At 50.8% G+C, this 13,491-nt stretch overlaps 1 protein-coding gene across 1 annotated transcript in view; it reads right to left on the bottom strand.

The window, feature by feature from the left end:
* LOC123766092 (double-stranded RNA-binding protein Staufen) overlaps window positions 1-13,491 on the bottom strand; it is a 343,924-nt gene that overhangs the window by 110,857 nt on the left and 219,576 nt on the right. The window contains exon 13 of the mRNA XM_069321293.1: window positions 6,803-6,983. Within this exon, the coding sequence (XP_069177394.1) occupies window positions 6,803-6,983 (181 nt within the window). The remainder of the gene's footprint in view (window positions 1-6,802; window positions 6,984-13,491) is intronic.

Raw genomic sequence — 13,491 nt, 5'->3', positions numbered from 1 at the left:
AAGGAATTGCGCCCAGTAAATCCTCCCCGGCCAGGATACGAACCCATGACATAGCGCTCGCGGAACGCCAGGCGAGTGTCTTACCACTACACCACGGAGACTGCTCTTAAAGATTATAGAGCCAACAAAACAACACAAACAGTCCGGCTGGGACCACCCTCTAGTGGAAAAAGTAGCTGATGCCATGCTAAGCATCGCAACATCAGACAAGGAGAAAGCCCGCCTCAGAGCAGTGCGTGCCCCCCATGCAGGAGACTTCCTCCTGGCAGTACCCATGTCTGCAATGGGCACGCGCCTAGATCCAGAATCCCTTCATGTAGCAGTGGCCCTCCGCCTTGGTGCCCCAATTCACACTGAATACAAGTGTATTTGCAACAGGGTGGAAGCAGACCAATACGGACTGCATGGGTTGCATTGCGGAAGCACAAAGGGCTGGCATGCAAGACACAACGAGGTCAATGACATCATCAAGAGAAGCCTCGTCTCAGCTGGGTGCCCAGCGGAGAGAGAACCTCGCATCCTAGGGGTCCAAAACCCGGATTTCCCAGCACTTCGCCCTGATGGCATCACCATATACTCATGGAAGGAGGGTAGACAGTTGGTGTGGGACTACACATGTGTATCCACCCTGGCTGACACCTATGTACACTTCGGAGCTGATCAAGCAGGTGGGGCGGCCAACCACAGGGAAACAGCAAAATCACTCAAGTACAGGCGACTGGAAGGTCAATACCTCTTTGTTCCCATAGCGTCTGAGACGCATGGCCCCTGGGGCAAGAGTGCCTTGGGATTTCTCAAGGAATTGGGGTCCAAGCTCATTGACGTCACCAGAGACCCAAGGGCTTCCAGTTTTTTATTTCAGCGTCTCAGTGTGGCGATCCAGAGGGGAAATGCTTGCTGCGTCCTCGGTTCCTGTCCAGAAGCGGAGGAGCTTCAAGAGATCCATAACCTTTAGGCATTTGTCTTGTATGTTTTGTAACCTTTAAATACACAATAAAGGAAAAAAAAAAAAAAAAGGGAAGGGGGTGGTAGGAGAAAAGCACACAGAAACTGTATTGGAGGGGACCCACATTCCCTCCAATGCGTTATGTGTGGTTTCCTCCGAGGCTATGGGTCCCCCTTCTTCCAGCCAGAGGTGGTACTCCCTTCCCTATTTAAAAAAAAAAAAAAAAAAAAAAAAATTATATATATATATATATATATATATATATATATATATATGTCGTACCTAGTAGCCAGAACTCACTTCTCAGCCTACTATGCAAGGCCCAATTTGCCTAATAAGCCAAGTTTTCATGAATTAATTGTTTTTCGACTACCTAACCTACCCTAACCTAACTTTTTCGGCTACCTAACCTAACCTATCCTATAAAGATAGGTTAGGTTAGGTTAGGTAGGGTTGGTTAGGTTTGGTCATATATCTACGTTAATTTAAACTCCAATAAAAAAAAATTGACCTCATACATAATGAAATGGGTAGCTTTATCATTTCATAAGAAAAAAATTAGAGAAAATATATTAATTCATGAAAACTTCGCTTATTAGGCAAATTGGGCCTTGCATAGTAGGCTGAGAAGTGCGTTCTGGCTACTAGGTACGACATATATAGACAGACATATATATATATATATATATATATATATATATATATATATATATATATATATATATATATATATATATATATATATATATATATACATATATACATATATACATATATACATATATACATACATACATACATACATACATACATACATACATACATACATACATACATACATACATACATACATACATACATACATGTACATATATATACACACACACATGTAAATAAAATTGAATAATAAATTAAGGAAAAGAAAAAGACAACCCGCCGACCAGTGGGCAGAGAGCACCACACCAGCCAGACGAAGACACCAAAAGAGCACAAAAACTGCACCAAAAGGCCCACCTCGACAACAAAAACCTAAAGCCCCGTCACGACCACAACATGTGCCAAGACCCAAAAGATCAGCCAACAAGCCAGGAAGATCCCGGAACCCCAGAAGGCAGAACCGGGTCACAAACGAGGTAACAAAGCCCTCTGAACCCACAAAGGGGTGGCCCTAGAGGAAGAAACTTCCGGAACGAAACCAAAGAACCCAAGGGAACCCGGGGGAGCCCAAACTACCACATTTGCTGGCAGAATTGCACCACTGAAGGGCAAAGCACAGCATCCAGACAGACGTTCCCCCCCCCCCCAGGGAAACGGCCAAAACAGACCAAAAACCGAGGGATAAGGTGTGGGAGCAAGCGTAAAGAGACAGGGGCACTGAGCCCAAACCCTAGGGCCCAGATCCAAAAAGACAGAAAACGCAAAAACCGGTAAAAACCAACACCAAAGTATTCCCAGAGGAACAGACGATGGGCAGAACACCCCAGAAAAACCAAGAAACGGCAACAGGAGGATAAAGCCCCTGAAATGAGGTGAAAACTCACCCAAAACACCAGCTCGCACGCCCAGGCATTGGTAAACAAATGGCAACGCCGCCAGTGGCCAAGCGGAGAATTATCCGCAAAAAAGAAAATGACCACCAAAACAAAGGAGCTAGACCGACGCAAGAGCCAAAAACACGCCAGCAGATGTGGGAAGGAAGCAGACTAGAAGGTCAAAAATCCCCGCCCAGAAGCAGAAAATCCCTGCAAGGGCAAACAGCCCCAAAATTGCAAGCGGGCATCCCCCACAGCCCTGGGAACCTGCAACAGAGGTCCCGGGGCAGAGCCGTCATCCACACCCTCTGCCCTTAAAGAAAAGGAAGAGTCCAGGGGAAAGGAAGCAAAGAAAGGGCCGCTGATAAGCCCCAGAAGCCTTGGCAGGAGAAACAGTTTAACAATTGTAAACAAAGCCGCCAAAGATTGAGAAAAGATGTACAGGTTCGTATGTGCTTGCGTAACTGCTTCGTGAATCTGGACCCAAGAAGACTCTGGAACCCAATACACCCAATACAGGGAAGAAGAACTGAACTCAAACAAGATTGGATCCATTACAGAAGCAAAGTCCGGGTCTCGCAGGAGGTACACACCAAGGGCCTCCCGAACGTCCGCAGGGGAAATCCTGGAGGTGGAAAACCTCCAGAGGGACGAAGCTGTGGAACCCAAGGGAATCCAGAAACGAACCCAAGTGGAGCCGAACCCATATCAAACTCGTACAGGGGATATGAAAATCCCAAACCCTGCAACAACAGACCCTGCCCAGAAGGCACCATGGCCCAGGCAAGATCAAACGTGGCCCCAAGCACCCCTGGCCGACCCCACCCAAGCCCTGGAAGCCTCAAAACAAGGCTCCAGAATAGAGCAAGCCTCCATGCACTCCAGCCTTGAAAAAAAGCAGTCCAAGAAAAAGACAGCAAAGAAGGAAGGGGGGTCTGCTGGGAAGACTCTGAAGCCTCATCAGGAGGATCTTGTCTCAAAGGCCCCAGTCCCTGTATCAAATGGGACAGCCCATGGAATCACCCCAGTCTCATCCCCAACTAAATCCCGCCCTGACTCCGAAACCCTCAGACGTTTGGAAGCCGGCAGCAGGGAAAGAGCAGGGCGAACCACACTGACAGGGAAAGGCCCCAGAGCATGGACTGAACCAATGTCGAAGCGACCAACACCCCCAAGTCCACGTCCCTAAATCCAAAATGGGGCAGCCCCGGGGAATTCGAGCGGGCAACCAATCTAGCACATTGCAACAACCTAAACCTAGCATGCAATGTGACCAGCTGCTTGACCCTTAACATCTCCCAAAGAAGAAGAATGGGTAAACTGGATAACAAGTTGGGAACAAGTCTCGCACGATTCCGGGTCGAAGGTGTCGTCGCCCCAACAAGCAGAAAGACAGAGGCAAAACAGATGATTGTCACCCTGAGACAAGGGCAACAACCTTCAAACTTCAAGAGGTGGCAGAGGGTGATATCCATCCATGAAGTGGCAGAGGGTGATATCCACCCAAGAAGTGGCAGAGGGTGATATCTGCCCAAGAGGTGGCTCTGGCTGATATCCACCCAAGAGGTGGCAGAGGGGTGATATCCACCCAAGAGGTGGCAGAGGGTTGATATCCACCCAAGAGGTGGCAGGGGGGTGATATCCACCCAAGAGGTGGCAGGGGGGTGATATCCACCCAAGAGGTGGCAGAGGGGTGATATCCACCCAAGAGGTGGCAGAGGGGTGATATCCACCCAAGAGGTGGCAGAGGGGTGATATCCACCCAAGAGGTGGCAGAGGGGTGATATCCACCCAAGAGGTGGCAGGGGGGTGATATCCACCCAAGAGGTGGCAGAGGGGTGATAACCACCCAAGAGGTGGTAGAGGGGTGATAGCCACCCAAGAGGTGGCTCTGGGGTGATATCCACCCAAGAGGTGGCTCTGGCTGATATCCACCCAAGAGGTGGCTCTGGCTGATATCCACCCAAGAGGTGGCTCTGGGGTGACATCCACCCAAGAGGTGGCTCTGGGGTGATATCCACCCAACAAGCAGCAGAGTGTGATATCCACCCAACAAGCGGCAGAGTGTGATATCCACCCAACAAGCGGCAGAGTGTGATATCCACCCAACAAGCAGCAGTGTGATATCCACCCAACAAGCGGCAGTGTGATATCCACCCAACAAGCGGCAGTGTGTGATATCCACCCAACAAGCGGCAGTGATATCCACCCAACAAGTGGCAGTGTGTGATATCCACCCAACAAGCGGCAGTGATATCCACCCAACAAGTGGCAGTGTGTGATATCCACCCAACAAGCGGCAGTGATATCCACCCAACAAGTGGCAGTGTGTGATATCCACCCAACAAGCGGCAGTGTGATATCCACCCAACAAGTGGCAGTGTGTGATATCCACCCAACAAGCGGCAGTGATATCCACCCAACAAGTGGCAGTGTGTGATATCCACCCAACAAGCGGCAGTGATATCCACCCAACAAGCGGCAGTGATATCCACCCAACAAGTGGCAGTGTGTGATATCCACCCAACAAGCGGCAGTGATATCCACCCAACAAGTGGCAGTGTGTGATATCCACCCAACAAGCGGCAGAGTGTGATATCCACCCAACAAGCGGCAGAGTGTGATATCCACCCAACAAGCGGCAGTGTGTGATATCCACCCAACAAGCGGCAGTGATATCCACCCAACAAGTGGCAGTGTGTGATATCCACCCAACAAGCGGCAGTGATATCCACCCAACAAGTGGCAGTGTGTGATATCCACCCAACAAGCGGCAGTGATATCCACCCCACAAGTGGCAGTGTGTGATATCCACCCAACAAGTGGCAGTGTGTGATATCCACCCAACAAGTGGCAGTGTGTGATATCCACCCAACAAGCGGCAGTGATATCCACCCAACAAGTGGCAGTGATATCCACCCAACAAGCAGCAGTGATATCCACCCAACAAGTGGCAGTGTGTGATATCCACCCAACAAGCGGCAGTGATATCCACCCAACAAGTGGCAGTGATATCCACCCAACAAGCGGCAGTGATATCCACCCAACAAGTGGCAGTGTGTGATATCCACCCAACAAGCGGCAGTGATATCCACCCAACAAGTGGCAGTGATATCCACCCAACAAGCGGCAGTGATATCCACCCAACAAGTGGCAGAGTGTGATATCCACCCAACAAGTGGCAGTGTGTGATATCCACCCAACAAGTGGCAGAGGGAGACAGAACTAATGACCACTGGTTTTTAGCAAAATCAAAGGAGATTCCTCAAACTTTCAAGTAGCAATGAAGGCTCAGAGGGCTGATCCCTAATGGGACACACCAAAGACACACAGTGCTTAACGGCCTGAAGATAAAGACCAAGTAGGGCACCTAGGCATTAGGAATGCTTACTGAAAGAACTGATAATGAGTGTATCCTTAAGGATAAACGCAGCTGCAAAAGACATCAGCAGCGTGCCTTATGTACAAGCACAAACCCTATTGCACCCCTCTTGAACAATAAGCTCCAGAATGCCCCCTGCCTCAGAGTCTTGCAGATGAGCCAAATCCCCTTTAACTAGGCTGGACAAGGCACCATACACATTCAGCCAACCTCTATGGAATGAACACCCTAACCCACCAGGAAAGTCACCCTAACAGGGCATGGGCATTACTAGACAAATTTTTAGGGAAGGGCTGCCTTAAGCACATTCAGCTCGACGTGATCAATTTCTGAAGTCTAAAAAAGAAATGAGGTTAAACACACTAACGAGAAGCAAACAATAAATCACAGAATGATAAACATGCAAATGGGGCACCACAGGACAAAGTCCAAAGGATGGCCACCACTTATCTAAACATAGTTGGGACCCAAAAGGTCAGCAACTCAAGGTTAGACCAAATAGTTGGACATCAGAATGATGAATCTTGACATGCAAAGCCGGCAGCTTCCGGTGGTGTTATCACCAACCTGGTCAGCTGTAACTAGTGGGATTCACACTAGCTACTGGGTGAATCATCGTAGTCTCATTTGCTGCTTTGTTTCTTTTCTGTGTCAATCTTGCAGTTGTCTATTTTGCTCTGCTTTATTTCTAGATGTTGCGTTTAGTACGGGTGATCATTACAATCCCAGGCTCCTTATGACTCTGAGAGGGCCCGGTTGTGGCTCTCGTCTCCGGTAGGCATTTAAGGACTTGTAGAGCTAATGCGACTCAAAAGTATTGGGTTACCTTAGTACAGCTAGCTAAAGGGAGCTACAGAGGACCGTCCCCCCCTACCCCACCCCATCAAAGCTGTATGGATCTTCAACTTTCATGTATAAGACAAAGATACAACACGAGAATACCTTGAGGCTGGACCTGCTGGAAGCCATGAAGAGCTGAGCCATCTGGCATCATAATGAGCCCAGGGACCAGCTGCCTGCCTCCACCAACTGGCGGTCCTCCCAGCTGACCTATATTATTCACACCGCCAACAACTGCTGCATCTGAGCCACGCTGGTCACCACCATCTTCCAGAAACGTTACCTACAACACAAAATAAGAAGTAACATACTATTGCTTTTCCCTTCACTTGTTATGCATTTACTAAAACTCATTCATCACAATTTTTTATTCAATTATTGTAGATTGGCAAATAAATCAGAGTTATATGTTAAAAAAAAAACAGCGTTGAATGTAATGAAACGCCATTTTCTGTGGAGAGCCTCTTCGGCTCCCCGGAGCTATATCGGGCTGATGTGTACATATTAGACCGTGGCAACAGTCAATCGAAGGAGTTCTAAGCCTACTGGGGACCAGAGCCAGAACCTGGCCCCCCTCAAGAGAGGCACGAGGAGCAATGGCCTAAAGACACCCCCATGTAATTGGAAGCAGTCTTTGTCTGCCATCTACCAGGTCAGGCACCCAGAAAGGTAGGAGTTTCAAAACAAACTACTGCTAGTCAAAAAATGGCAAACCAAAAGCCGAACTAACAAACAGAACTCCCCAATCAATCAAAAACAAGGAAACAAACTTTGCATGACGCCACTACAAGGAGGCATTTGCATGACGTCACTACAAGGAGGCATTTGCATGACGTCACTACAAGGAGGCATTTGCATGACGCCACTACAAGGAGGCATTTGCATGACGCCACTACAAGGAGGCATTTGCATGACGCCACTACAAGGAGGCATTTGCATGACGCCACTACAAGGAGGCATTTGCATGACGCCACTACAAGGAGGCATTTGCATGACGCCACTACAAGGAGGCATTTGCATGACGCCACTACAAGGAGGCATTTGCATGACGCCACTACAAGGAGGCATTTGCATGACGCCACTACAAGGAGGCATTTGCATGACGCCACTACAAGGAGGCATTTGCATGACGCCACTACAAGGAGGCATTTGCATGACGCCACTACAAGGAGGCATTTGCATGACGCCACTACAAGGAGGCATTTGCATGACGCCACTACAAGGAGGCATTTGCATGACGCCACTACAAGGAGGCATTTGCATGACGCCACTACAAGGAGGCATTTGCATGACGCCACTACAAGGAGGCATTTGCATGACGTCACTACAAGGAGGCATTTGCATGACGCCACTACAAGGAGGCATTTGCATGACGCCACTACAAGGAGGCATTTGCATGACGCCACTACAAGGAGGCATTTGCATGACGCCACTACAAGGAGGCATTTGCATGACGCCACTACAAGGAGGCATTTGCATGACGCCACTACAAGGAGGCATTTGCATGACGCCACTACAAGGAGGCATTTGCATGACGCCACTACAAGGAGGCATTTGCATGACGCCACTACAAGGAGGCATTTGCATGACGCCACTACAAGGAGGCATTTGCATGACGCCACTACAAGGAGGCATTTGCATGACGCCACTACAAGGAGGCATTTGCATGACGCCGCTACAAGGAGGCATTTGCATGACGCCGCTACAAGGAGGCATTTGCATGACGCCGCTACAAGGAGGCATTTGCATGACGCCGCTACAAGGAGGCATTTGCATGACGCCGCTACAAGGAGGCATTTGCATGACGCCGCTACAAGGAGGCATTTGCATGACGCCGCTACAAGGAGGCATTTGCATGACGCCGCTACAAGGAGGCATTTGCATGACGCCGCTACAAGGAGGCATTTGCATGACGCCGCTACAAGGAGGCATTTGCATGACGCCGCTACAAGGAGGCATTTGCATGACGCCACTACAAGGAGGCATTTGCATGACGCCACTACAAGGAGGCATTTGCATGACGCCACTACAAGGAGGCATTTGCATGACGCCACTACAAGGAGGCATTTGCATGACGCCACTACAAGGAGGCATTTGCATGACGCCACTACAAGGAGGCATTTGCATGACGCCACTACAAGGAGGCATTTGCATGACGCCACTACAAGGAGGCATTTGCATGACGCCACTACAAGGAGGCATTTGCATGACGCCACTACAAGGAGGCATTTGCATGACGCCACTACAAGGAGGCATTTGCATGACGCCACTACAAGGAGGCATTTGCATGACGCCACTACAAGGAGGCATTTGCATGACGCCACTACAAGGAGGCATTTGCATGACGCCACTACAAGGAGGCATTTGCATGACGTCACTACAAGGAGGCATTTGCATGACGTCACTACAAGGAGGCATTTGCATGACGCCACTACAAGGAGGCATTTGCATGACGCCACTACAAGGAGGCATTTGCATGACGTCACTACAAGGAGGCATTTGCATGACGTCACTACAAGGAGGCATTTGCATGACGTCACTACAAGGAGGCATTTGCATGACGTCACTACAAGGAGGCATTTGCATGACGTCACTACAAGGAGGCATTTGCATGACGTCACTACAAGGAGGCATTTGCATGACGTCACTACAAGGAGGCATTTGCATGACGTCACTACAAGGAGGCATTTGCATGACGTCACTACAAGGAGGCATTTGCATGACGTCACTACAAGGAGGCATTTGCATGACGTCACTACAAGGAGGCATTTGCATGACGTCACTACAAGGAGGCATTTGCATGACGTCACTACAAGGAGGCATTTGCATGACGTCACTACAAGGAGGCATTTGCATGACGTCACTACAAGGAGGCATTTGCATGACGTCACTACAAGGAGGCATTTGCATGACGTCACTACAAGGAGGCATTTGCATGACGTCACTACAAGGAGGCATTTGCATGACGCCACTACAAGGAGGCATTTGCATGACGCCACTACAAGGAGGCATTTGCATGACGCCACTACAAGGAGGCATTTGCATGACGCCACTACAAGGAGGCATTTGCATGACGCCACTACAAGGAGGCATTTGCATGACGCCACTACAAGGAGGCATTTGCATGACGCCACTACAAGGAGGCATTTGCATGACGCCACTACAAGGAGGCATTTGCATGATGCCACTACAAGGAGGCATTTGCATGACGCCACTACAAGGAGGCATTTGCATGACGCCACTACAAGGAGGCATTTGCATGACGCCACTACAAGGAGGCATTTGCATGACGCCACTACAAGGAGGCATTTGCATGACGCCACTACAAGGAGGCATTTGCATGACGCCACTACAAGGAGGCATTTGCATGACGCCACTACAAGGAGGCATTTGCATGACGTCACTACAAGGAGGCATTTGCATGACGCCACTACAAGGAGGCATTTGCATGACGTCACTACAAGGAGGCATTTGCATGACGTCACTACAAGGAGGCATTTGCATGACGTCACTACAAGGAGGCATTTGCATGACGTCACTACAAGCACCGCGTATCTGTCTGCGCAACCCTCCCTTCCCCGGGAGGGAGACAGGGGGACGGGGGGGGGAGTTCCAGACCTCCACGCCAGAACCTCTCCTTTGTTCAGAGGCTGAGTATCAAAAACAAAAAATGGCTGACCAGAGGTAGGGAGGGATGCTGGGGAACCTTCAGGTCCCACCCAGAAAATGGCTTTTCATTACATTCAATGCTGGTTTTCTGTGGAGAGCCCCTTCAGCTCCCCGGAACTACCTAACCAAAGCTAAGAAAAAAAGGGACTAGCCCGGGAGGCGGTCGTCACTCGCTCCTCAACTCAAAGTCGAGACAACTGGCTGCAACCTGCGACCCAAGGCTATACATGCCCGAGAAGGACTAGGAACATAAACAAGGTAACGTGCAGCAAGGACCTTGTTCGACCTCCAAAAGCCCTGTGCCCAAAAGATAGACCATTCCCTCTCCGAACCGAGCCACAGAGGCCAATGCCAACAAGAAGAGCCGTTGAAAAACAGTCCTGAACCGAGGGGGCCACCCCAAACCAAGGAGAAGGGAGAAGAGAGCACCCGGTGCAACGACCAGGACAGCTCAGGCGGTGCATGAGCAGGCCGGAGGTGAAAACAATGCCTGAGAAAGCTTGGGGAATGGAGCAGAAGTGACATCCACCCCAAATGCAAGCTGCAGTGGCTCCACAAGCACCACCTGAAACGAGGCGACAGTATCTGGCATATGAAGACGGTCCTGAAACAACCAAGAGAGAAAGGACAAAACAACCTATGAGGAGACAAGTGCCAAAAATTTCAGCCAGGAAATTTCATACTGCCGTCGAGATGAAACTCACAGCTGAGATACCAACTAAGCCACCTGATCACCATACAAGTGGTGATAAACCCACGTTAAAAAAACCAGACACAGCAGCCACGTACCGGAATGGACCAATCTGCTGAAAGAGGCGTAGCCGCGGGACGACCCTCGGGCTCGAACATCAAGCAAGAAGCGCCTGAAGCTGGCCGGGCTGGGCTGGCCACCTAAGAGCCAACAGGACTACTCATCCCCGGTAAGTCTCTCTAAGCTAACCAGGACCCGAAGCAACAACCGAACCGGTAGGAAGAGGCACAGGTAACCCCAACTCCACCAGTCCGATCGAAAGGCATCAACCCCGACGACCTCCCAGTCTGAGAAGGGCGCCACAAACACTGGAAGACGCCTCGATCAAGTGGATGCAAAGAGGTCCACCTCTAGGTGCCCGTATGTCTGGCAGGGTCAACTGAATGAGTTTGTGTCGACTGTCCATTCCTTGGATATAGGAATGAACTGAGATAGGCCATCCGCCAGGACGTTTGACACCCCCTGAACGTGAGTTGCCAGGAGAGCCAAACCCCAAGAACTCGGCAAACGAGTCACATGAAGTGGCCAGCCCCACAAAGCCAAGGACTGCATTGAACCGCCGCAGTTCAGACAAGGAACCACCGGGAAGCAGTCCGAAGGGAGCCGGATCATTGCTCCACGAGCAACACGAACCCTCTGAAGCGAATGCCACACCACCACGAACTCCAGCGCCGTGCTGTGAACCCGACTGACAGACGGATCCCACTGACTCTGGCCATCCTGGTGAGCACTGGTCACAAAACCACAGCTGAGAGACGAGGCATCCGTGAACACATCGAGCGACGGCTCGGGGAGGCGTCAGGGTATAGAACCCCGAAAAACACTCAAGAGGAAGCGGGCGACGCAGCAGCCGACGAAAGGCTCCCGGGAGCCGAAAACAGAGAATCACGAGAGTGGCGGCACAAGGGATGCCCCCGAAGAAACCAGAACATCCGCCTGAAGCCAGATCCAACCCAACGGGTAGACCAGCACGGTCAAGATCAGGCTCCTGCAAAGCCGATCAAGCAACTGGCATGCGACCCGGGTGCCCACTAAAAACAGTCGTAAGCGGAACCGCAGCCGCATCAACGCCGCAAAAGGGAGAGACAAGGAAGCAGTCCGAGAGTCCAACACAAGACCCAACCCAGCCCGAACCTAAGAGGGGAACCAAATGGGACTTCTTCCAGTACACCAAGAACCTGAACCCAGTGAGCTGGTAAGGAACCAAATCCCTGGCGAGCAGACATGCGGATTGGCTGGGAGCCCATATCAGCCAATCGTCGCGGTAAGTCAAAACTCAAACAGGTCGCCACAACCCGGTTAAGGCGTGTGGACACGCGAGGTGCCAGATCCAAACTGGAAGGAAGGAAATGAAAACGGTAAGTCTGTCACTCCACAACAAAACCGAACTAGTCCGTGAACACTGGGTGAATTGGGACGTGCTAATACGCGTCCCAGAGGTCCACAAACACCATCCAGGCACCCGGCATCAAAAGCAGCCGGACCCGAGAGAGTGGTCATCTGAAATGAGGGACAAAAGACCCAGGGAATCAGATGGGACAAGTCCAGTATGACTTGCAAATCTGCCCAGTCCCGTTTCAGAACTAAAAACAAGCGGGAAACCCTTTCCAGGATGACCCGAATTACCCACGAATCGTGGGACCAGGCGAGAACAAACAGCGCGAGCCTCCCCCCTACAGCTCCGCCAACAGGGCAAACCGTGAAAGGGCCGACGACCCCTACAAGAGCCCGACTGACGCTTAAACCAATCACTGAGCCATCGACTCTGTATGAGGGCCAGGCCCGAATCTGGCACTACTGGCTTATGTCTACCGAAAGAACCCCGAGACCTGGCGCGACCCCTCAGGGCAGGACCTCCACAGCCCCCCCCGTCCTCGGAGAACCTACAAATCAGACATATGCCGTCAACAAGACAAAACCATCTGCAGAAAATACAGGTGGTTTCCGCCACAGACTGCAAACAGCAACGGACAAAAAAAGCAGGGTTGAATTTAATGAAATGCCATTTTCTGGGTGAGCCCCGGAGGCTCCCTGGAGCTTATCGGGCTAATGTATGTTATATTAGACCGGGACATTAGCTATAGAGTTCAGACCAACTGGTCCCTCCTCCCCCTGTCCTCCTCCTCCCCCTCCTCCCCTCCTCCTCCTCCCCCTGTCCTCCTCCTCCCCTCCTCCTCCTCCCCCTGTCCTCCTCCTCCCCCCTCCTCCCCCCTGTCCTCCTCCTCCCCCTCCTCCCCTCCTCCTCCTCCCCCTGCAACCTACCCCATCAGAGGTTGCAGGGAGCAATGGCCCTGGAAAAAAACCCTGTTGTTGGGGGTTTTCCTTATCTGGCATTGACTGGGATTAGGCACCCAGAAAGGTAGGTATAACA

Source organism: Procambarus clarkii, chromosome 9, assembly GCF_040958095.1.
Source record: "Procambarus clarkii isolate CNS0578487 chromosome 9, FALCON_Pclarkii_2.0, whole genome shotgun sequence".
Classification (NCBI taxonomy): domain Eukaryota; kingdom Metazoa; phylum Arthropoda; class Malacostraca; order Decapoda; family Cambaridae; genus Procambarus; species Procambarus clarkii.
Note: the sequence above shows the minus strand (reverse complement) of the source record. Positions and strands in the feature narration are given on the sequence as shown.